The sequence below is a fragment of the Mus caroli genome, unplaced genomic scaffold (genome assembly GCF_978045245.1).
Source record: "Mus caroli unplaced genomic scaffold, Mus_caroli_1 scaffold_3, whole genome shotgun sequence".
Taxonomy (NCBI): domain Eukaryota; kingdom Metazoa; phylum Chordata; class Mammalia; order Rodentia; family Muridae; genus Mus; species Mus caroli.
Window position 1 is genome coordinate 15,788,544 of NW_028227258.1, and position 8,957 is coordinate 15,797,500.

Sequence of the window (8,957 nt, forward strand, 5' to 3'; positions counted from 1 at the left end):
CAGAGATGAACCCAGCTATTACAATGTCTTATATCTTAAAGTGTCCTCTCCTCCTTTGAGGTTATTGTTTTGCTTTGTTTTGGGTTTTTTGTTTGGACAAAAATAAAAAAATAAAAAAATAAAGAACCAAAAAACCTCTTTCCTAAATTGGTCTGTTTTCATCATGACCTTCTGCAGCTGTTGTCTGTATAGGACATTCCAATTATTATCACGTTGATTTTTTTTAATAAAAAAGCTTTTAAGGTGAATGATCATAAGAACACAATGTTAAATACAAATCCATAAAAATAATTTTTAACTGTAGCATGTTAGGAACTCAAGGAGCTAGAATCCAGAAATGAGTATTTTTAACTGGTATTAAAACCACCCTCTTCCTGGTTTCATAGGCAATATTTATTCCTTTGCCCTAATTTTGGCAGTTTAAAGAACCAAAATTCTGCACGCAGCTGCTAGGACTGTAGATTTTTTGCCTGATTTTTCTTCAACTTCCTTTCTTCCAAGCTTCTCCCACAAGACTGGTTTTAGTTAATGATACTTAGCAGTACAGCTTTGCACTTCCATGATAATTTCCAACAGAAAAAATCTCTCTGGAACTTACTATTAATAATCAACCCTAATATTAACCTCAGATCGGAGATTTATTAAACCTATTTGGCAGAGTAAAGTTGAATAACTTGATGTTCAAGGATCCAGGCTGAACTCTGGCCCTGGAAAGAGGCTCTGAAGCTAGCTAGCATTCCTCAAATCTTGATTTGTACAAGAAACGACGACTAGTCTTCTTTTCTCAGGGTCGTGAGCTAGCAGCAGGTCTGGCAAATGCTTGCATCGCTTTAGGGGGCTACGAGGGAGCTAGCATCTCACCCTCTACACTGAAGCAGAATGGTGAGCAAAAAGCTTTGCCCATAAAGTTTCCTTCATCTCTGAAAACCAGGGTGTGATCTGCATTCACCAGCAACTGACAAGCATCTATGAAATGCCTGCTCCTTCCAGTTTACACTGGGGTTAATGGGAGCAAGATGGGGTTAAGCAGGCAGTACTTAGGTAGGAACTACTTCCCACTTTGCTTAAGGTTTTGAAATCTGCAACCCGAAGAATTAAACAAAACACCCGCTTTTGCACCTCCCTCCGGCAGAATGAATCCTCTACCCTAACAGGAAGAGACCCATTTCTGGGAAAGTAAGTTTCCCGAGGGTCTGTTCTCTGAGCCAGGGAAGGCGATCCCCGAGGCCCTGCGGGGGCGGGCTCCACGCGTCCTCGCGCGCTGGGCAGGCAGGTGTGGTCCCGAGCCTGGGCACGCGCTCGCTGGCCGCGTCCCCCGCGCCACCCGGGTCCCTTCTCGTCCCCCGACCCCGGCCCCCCGCCTTCCCGGGCCCGGCCGGCTCAGTCGCCCGCCTCGCTCCCCGCCCCCCGAGTCTCGTTTCAGTCACCCTTTGTCCTTCCCCGGATTGGCAGGTTTTATTATTCCGCCTGAACAATCCGGCCGCCCAGTGGCTGAGGGTCGCTGACGTCGGCGGCAGAGCCGGGGAGTAGTTGGGATTCTGCTCTGTCAGTAACACATGTGTAAGCGCCGCCGAAGGAGCGAGCGAGCCGGCTAGAGGCCCGTGCCGCCGCCTCCGAGCCGGGCAGCAGCAGCGGGGCAGCCGATCGGTCCAGCGCTCCCGGCCGGCCCGCAGCTCCCCACTCCGTGCGTCCTCGTACGGGTCGCGGGACCGAGCCTGCACCGCCGCTCCCGGGCCGCAGGTCGCGGGAGGGGGAAGCTCGGCCGAGCCGCCGGCGGCCCCGAGCGGGCGGGCGGGCGGGAGGAAGGCGGCGGCGGAGGAGGAGGAGCGCGGGCGCGGCGGGGGCGGGGGCGCGTACAAAGTGAAGCCACATTGCCAAACTTGCAGCCGCGATTGCAGCAGTGGCTGCCGCTGCGCCGCGCGGGCCGGGCCGAGGGAGCCTGCAGCTGCTCGCGCGCAGCCGGGGGCTGAGGACCGGGACCCTCGGGCTGAGACTTGACACTTCTTCGCCCGGCCGCCTGCCACTTAGCGTGGGGCTCCCTCTACCCGCCCCAGAGCCACGCGATTAAAAAAAAGAAAAGAAAAGAAAAAAAAGCAGCCCTTAGCCCCCTCCTCCCCTTTCCTGCTTCTGCGAGAACTCCCTCCCTCCCTCCAGCTCCGCCAGCCCCGGCGCCCCTGCCCTGGAAGCCGAGCGGCTCCGCTCGCATTTCGCCGCCGCCGCCGCCTCTTGCAGTGTTGCAATATAGGGGAGAAGCAGGTAAGGGGGTGGCTGGGGGCGCCGCGGGCCCGGAGGGGACGAGGGAGGGAGGGAGGGGGGAACTGATCAGGGCCGGGGCTGTTTTCTTTGGCTTCCTTCCCTTGACCGTCCCAAATTGCAAGTAAACAATACGTCGCCTAAGATAATGCGTGAGTCTGAAACTACCCGAGGCCGGCCTGCGAGCTAGCAAGGAGGGCAGCCCCGGGCCGCCAGCTTTGTAGCGGCTCCTTGCTTACAAAAGGGTTCTTCTTGGAGACGGGGCTGGTGGGGACCCTGGAGAGGGCTGGGGGCAGTTCCAGTTCCTAAAGGAAAGGCAGGGGCTGCTCAGATGAGAAGTGGTGTGTGCGTGGGTGGGGGCGATAGTCAAGACCCCCCCCCCAACACTGTTTGAAACAGGGACCGAAAAGCTCTAAGTGACCAGGAGCTGGCATTGCTCATTCTTTTAAAAAGAATTCCTCTTGGCTTATAAGTCTTTTGTTCCAATCCAGGAGAAATCCGGTGAATCACCTAATTAAAATCAAGACATGAATTAAGCATCCATTTTTGTACTACAAATGGCCAGCGCTACGTTTGTCCCTCCCTTGGTCTCCATTAAAAAACACCAGAGACGTTGTTAAAGGGGGGCAGATTTTGCCTCTAGCTGCCAGCTCTGCTTTCTATTTCACTGAGTATCCCAGGACCTAAATTGCTTGGCTATGTAATTACTAGAGTATAAGCCTATTTAACTTAAAAGCTTTCTTTTTTTTTTTTCCAACTCTAAATGAAACTTGATGAGGGCCCGTCCTTAGTTATCAGGGGAGTCAGTTTCTGGTCAGTCCTCTTGATTCATCTCTTTTAGATTTAATCAGCATTAAGGTATTGCTTGTCCTTAAGAGCTTTAGCTAATGGGGTTACTGGATGCTTTTCTCAGTGTAATGTTTCCTTTTCAAAAAAAAATATACATATATATTTACCTCTCACTAAAGATGGGGGCGGGGAGCAGCCTGGAATCTCCTCCTTCCCCCTCCCTTTTAAAAAAGGAATTCGGAGCGATTAAAACGTTGGGGAGGGGGGGGTACAGTTTAAAGACCTAGGGCAGGAAATGCAGATTCATTTGGGTCAGAGCTGAAATTGTAACAAAAAGCAATTCCTCGAGTAAATGCATCAGAGAAATCAATTTACATAAAGGTATGATGCATTCGGATAAATGCAATGCTAATGGGTTTTAGAGCGGTCCTGGTTCCAGAGTCTCGGGGTTTTGTTACAGCTTAATTGGTGCAGTTCTTATTCTGGTTTATTGTGCGGTCACTGGACACACGTTCCGGGACTCTTTCGGAGGAAATGTGTTTAAAATCGGCCTATTTAAGGAACCAGAGTCCTTCTTTCGTTCCCTCACCCCGGTTCTTTGCAGCAGTGAAGTTGGGCTAGGGACAGACAAAGTTCGCCCTCTCCCTTCTGAGGTATCAGCTGAATGTCTTGAGCAGATAGCTGGGAGCCTGGGGGAGCCCGCACTCTCGCCTTACAGAGGACAAAGACAAAACAAGCTGCTTAATTGGCAGTAAATAACTTGATCTTTTTATAGAATAAGTGACTGGAGAAACACTAGGACTTTATTGGACTCCGGATTGGAGGCAACAAATTAATCGGTTTAAGCTAAGCTTTATAAATTGATTCCTATATTCTACTCCAGTTGAGAGAGAGAGAGAGAGAGAGAGAGAGAGAGAGAGAGAGAGAGAGAGAGAATGAGAATGAGAGAGAATGTTTAAAAGCAGTTTTTCGTGACATCAAGACTGGCTTGAATTTAACTTGTGTGTGCCTCAATAGTGCCTCCTCGCATATTATCTATACCCCCCCCCCCCCAGGAACAAAGCTCTCGCATTTAAATTGCTGATCAAGGGCAGATTAGCGAGACCAAAGTGGAGAGTGTTTGTATAGGAAGTTAACAGGCATCCTAAAGTTCAATGATCTATTATCCTTGCCTGTGTCCTGAAAACACTCATTGATCTTCAAAATGAAATGAGATTTGGAACAATAATGGGAGATGGCGGTCACCACAATGGCATGTGAAAGGTGCTGTTTAAAATACGAAAAACCAGTTTCGCAACTTTACACCCAGCACACCCCCCCCCCAACACTCTCGCCACCTTGCCTCCCCTCCCACCACCTACATCTCCCCCTCGGCCTTTCCCTTCCTCCTCTCCCCCCGCCCATCTCCCCCCAGCCCTGGCCTTGCCGAAACCCCCGAACTATTTGCAACTTGTGAATTGCAGCCTCACTTCCCTAGGCAGAGCTCGGGAGGGAACGTGGCTGCGGCGGGGCGGCCACCTCCAGCGGCCCGCGGCTGGCTCGCGGGGCTCGGCGGGGGCTGGGGAGGGGCCGGGCGCGGCGGTGGGTGGGTTTGACCCTCATTTGCTGGAGGCGGGCGGCAGCGGGAGGAGCGGGCGGAGGCGGGCGCTGGGAGGAGGGGGAGGAGGAGGAGGAGGCGCCGCGAGGGGTGGAGCGCGCCACGGAGCCTAGCTCTCGGAGTTTTGACAGTCCCCGAGCTGAAATTGTCAGCAGCAAGCGCTTTGGAAAGTTGAGAGCAGCTCGTGGCCCCAGAACAAAGCTTGAGAAAAGTAAACAGGCGGCTGCTGCCGGCGAGCCTCCCTTCTTTCCTTCTCTCCGATCGGCCTCCTTCCCGCCCTGGCCCTGCTGCTGCTTCTCCTGAAGCCACTCGGGGGAGGGAGGAGGGGAGCGCGCAGGCTTCAGGCGCCCTGCGATCGACTTCTAACTTTTGCATCGCCCGTTTTGTCTTTCTCTCTCTCCAGACCATGGTGAATCCGGGCAGCAGCTCGCAGCCGCCCCCGGTAACGGCCGGCTCCCTCTCCTGGAAGCGCTGCGCAGGCTGCGGGGGCAAGATCGCGGACCGCTTTCTGCTCTATGCCATGGACAGCTACTGGCACAGCCGCTGCCTCAAGTGCTCCTGCTGCCAGGCGCAGCTGGGCGACATCGGCACGTCCTGTTACACCAAGAGCGGCATGATCCTTTGCAGAAATGACTACATTAGGTAAGTCGGGCTGCCTTTCAGCCAGATGGGCGAGCCCAGCAGGAGCAAGGCCAGGGGTTACCAGGGGTTTAAGGAAGGAGCAGACATCTGTGGGAATACATGAAGGACTTCACTTAAAAAGCGAAAACTCTCTAGTTTGCAGCATTTAAGGGACTCAAGAAAGCATGTGTTAATTTTACAGTATTTGATGCCAAACTATGGTTAAAAACTCTGGTCTGGTGGTTAGGTGTACAAGGTGGAGCACCCCCTGGATTAAATTCTAAGTGTAGCCTCAGCTTGGGGTTCAGGTTAAAAGTAAGGGTATCTAAAATGTTCAGGTGCTTTCCCCGAGCTAGGAGGGGACTCACATAGCTGCTCAGAGACAAAAGGTTTACTTAAAAATAAAAGTGCAGTTAAGTGAGAAATTATTCCTCTCTAGTGATGGCTAATTATGATATTTACATAAGCACTTTTTAACTTTTTTGAGCAGAGCGCCGTGACTCATTCTTAGTGCTCCTTGTGAGAAACACTGACTACCCATCAGTTTAAAGACTTGTAATTCTTTTTATAGTAAATAATAATAATAATAACATTAATAAAATAAAATTGAGATCTAGTGGTAGTGTTTTTCTTCCTAGGCTTGCTGGAAAGGTTTGGCGTGCTCACTGTTGGTGTGAGGTTTTTGGTTGAGAATTTGTGTGTGTGTGTGTGTGTGTGTGTGTGTGCGCGCGCGCGCGCGCGCGCTTTCTTTCCCCTTTGAGGTTTGGGTTGTTGTTGCCATTTGTAGCACTGCCTTGATCCCCAAAAGAGAGGATAGGATTATGCTAATCTAGCATTTTAAAGTAATGTATAGGAACAGTCATATGTCCTTGTAAGCAGTCTTTTCCAACAGGCTTCAGGGCAGCTAATGGAAAGAATTCAGGAGGTCAGGTGCCTATAGGATCTTTTCAGGTGAACTCAAGCTACTTAAACTCATTAATTTGAAAGGAGGCACTTGAAGGATTACACATTTAATTTGAGTAAATGGTTTGATAGACTGTCGCACTTGAATGCTTCTAGGAGGTGTTCTGTTTCAACATCCAGTAATTAAAAAAAAAAAAAAACCACACACACACACACACACACACCACACCAATACAACTAGAGAGAGAAAAAAAGAAACACACGCTTTAAAGAATTTCCTTCTATTTAAGTGTCTGTTCTGAACCTTTTCTGCAGTGATCTTCCTAAAGCTGGTAAATCAGTGGGTGGGATATTTTATTCAAAGTTTAACCCTGCTGTGGTTGGCCTTATCTGTGGCTGGTGACTGCTGCCCAAGATCCCGGTGCAGTTTGGTGCGGGAGTATGGGAGTATGGGTGTGTTTGCCTCCTCCGGTGGTATCAGAGTAAAATGAGGTTTGGTTATTCTGATAATGGCAACCTGTACCCGCTCTGCGGGCATCTTCAGCCAAGTGAAAGAAACATGGGAGGGGGGAAGACTTTTATTTTTAAATTAATATGGCTGCATTAATTTCACTAAGTGTTCTTTTAGAAGTAAGTGTTGGAAAATCAGCAGGAGCTTGGGTGTAATGCTTTCTGGTTCTCGTTCCAAGCCATGCCATGAGCTTTGACAGTATTGTAATTAAGTGGAGACAAAAAAGTATGCTAAGAAAGGATGGTGGTTTGAAGTGAAAAAATTGACCGTGCAGTTAAGATTTGGTGAAAGGTGCAGTTGCATCTCTTCAAGTGTCTTCAAAGGGGAAAAAAAGCCTATCTTCACTTCTGATTACCACTAATGAACAGGAGATGGGACCACTTGGATTCCCATGGGACAAGTTTAGGCAAGTGGCTTCCTGAGAATGAAGTCCGTTTCTTTCCTTATTCTTGGGGTTCAAATGACAAATGTTCTTTTGGTGTTCTCTTGGGGTCTAATAGAGGACGTACATACAGCTCTAACCCTTAGATAATCTTGGAGTCTTGCTTCTCTTTGCCCCGGAACTTGTGGACTCGAATTAGCCTTGCTCTAGAACTAGATGCTACTCTGAGAAACTTTTGTCTGCCCGGGAGAGACAAATTCTAGTTCAGTGCCAAATGGATCATGGATAGCCTCACACTGTGATCAGGGCCAGCCAAGCCCAGCTTCCTGTCCAGCTCCACAGACACCTGAAGTCATGCTGTTCTCCCTGACACTTAAGGAACCCAAAGGGTGGGAAAATGAAGAATGTGTTGGCAGTTTTTCCAGTTTTTTTCCCTTCCCACATACCCTTCTCCCAGGCGCCCCCAAATCTACTTGTTGGGGAGCTTTTAGTTCTTCAAAGCCTGAGGACTACTAAGATTGAAAGGATTTGAAGGATCCCTTTGCAGATCTTCAGGTGAAGAGGGACCCCTTTGCCTAGCTGGGACCACCCGGCAATTAGATTAGGGGCTTTTACCCTGTCTGATTTTGAGGGGGTTTTGTTTTGTTGCTGTTTTTTTTTTTAATTTATTTTTATTTTTTTTAAAACCACCAAAATTTGGCTAAAAAGCTGCGGGGGGGGGTGTTGTTTTCCCCCATTCCCAACCCCCCATTCCCTCCCCCTCTCCGTGGCCAAGTGTCGATTGGGCAGAGCTGGGATTCTGCCTCCTCTCCTCCCAAGATTTCAGATAAAGCCGAGGCCTTGCTGCAGCGAATCTGCACAATTAAAAGCTTTAATTAGTGGCTCCTCCATTTTCTTAGTTCTGATGGGCTTTATCTAATGAGATCTGGTCTCTGGCTTAGATCTACTCCGAATGACGTGTCCGCAATGAATGAGAGCTTCGTCGCAAACAAAACATTTAATTAACAAAATTGGCCTCTAAGAGAGGGAGGGAAAGGCTGGAAGCGGGGTGTAGAGAGGAGGGGGAGGGTAGATCTTAAAGGGACCCACGTCTGCCTGACCCCTCCACCTCCCCGAAGTCGAGGAACCTTACTGCTGCCCCCTCCCTCCCGCGGCTCCCGAACCCTCGGCTCCACCCAAGAGCCATCGAGGAGCTTTGCAAACTCGGGTTCTTTCCCCCCAACACGCTTTTCTGTACCCCTACTTCGGGCCCGGTGACTGGCGCGGAAAGTGCGGCCAGAGGAGGAAGTTCGGACGCCGTCGGGTGGGGCTCCGGTCAGAGCAGGCGAGCGGGTGGGTGGCGGGCCAGGTCCACGGTGCGGGGCCGCGAGGGGGCGAGCGCAGGGCAGGAGCCGGCGCGGTGGCGCTGGTGTCCCCGACTCCGCTCGGGCGGTTCACGTGGCGCCCGCAGCCGCAGTGAGCTGAGCTCAGGGCCCGGGCAAGGGGTTTGAAGGTGGCCAGAGGTGGAGGGTGTGTTTGGGGAGGGGATTCGCGTTAGGCAAGGAGAAGCCGCCAGGCAGAGAGTTCATTTCCCTGGTAATCAACAGCAAGCTGCTATATTCAGAGAATGCTGTCCCTTTAATTGAACAGGCTAGGTAATTAAATGGCACTTTTCCAATAGGACGTGCTAGGTAAATCTAATAGTTGGTTATTTAATATCACTTTGAAGTCTGCCCACTCAAGCACAATGACAGCACAGGAGCATGTGAACTATTAGCTAGGAAAAAAAAAACCCAGGATCTCAAAAATTAATTAAATCGCATGCAATTTAGGGGGAACGTTTATCTTGATTTGTCATAACAGAATTAATTCAAGGCCTCCAATTCACTTGGGGGCAGATCTGTTACTCTGAATTAACCAAG

The 8,957-nt window shown here is 50.2% G+C and overlaps 1 protein-coding gene across 2 annotated transcripts in view; it reads left to right on the plus strand.

Moving 5' to 3' along the window:
* The first annotated feature begins 1,809 nt into the window (after nt 1-1,809).
* Nucleotides 1,810-8,957, plus strand: part of Lmo4 (LIM domain only 4) — a 16,814-nt gene continuing 9,666 nt past the window's right edge. The window contains exons 1-2 of one of the 2 annotated variants that reach the window (XM_021157962.3): nt 1,810-2,256; nt 5,043-5,281. In XM_021157962.3, coding sequence (XP_021013621.1) covers nt 5,046-5,281 — 236 coding nt within the window. In that variant the 5' untranslated portion in view covers nt 1,810-2,256; nt 5,043-5,045. Of the gene's footprint in view, nt 2,257-4,706; nt 4,851-5,042; nt 5,282-8,957 lie in introns of those variants that run through there. The other variant, XM_021157963.3, reaches the window with a different exon arrangement.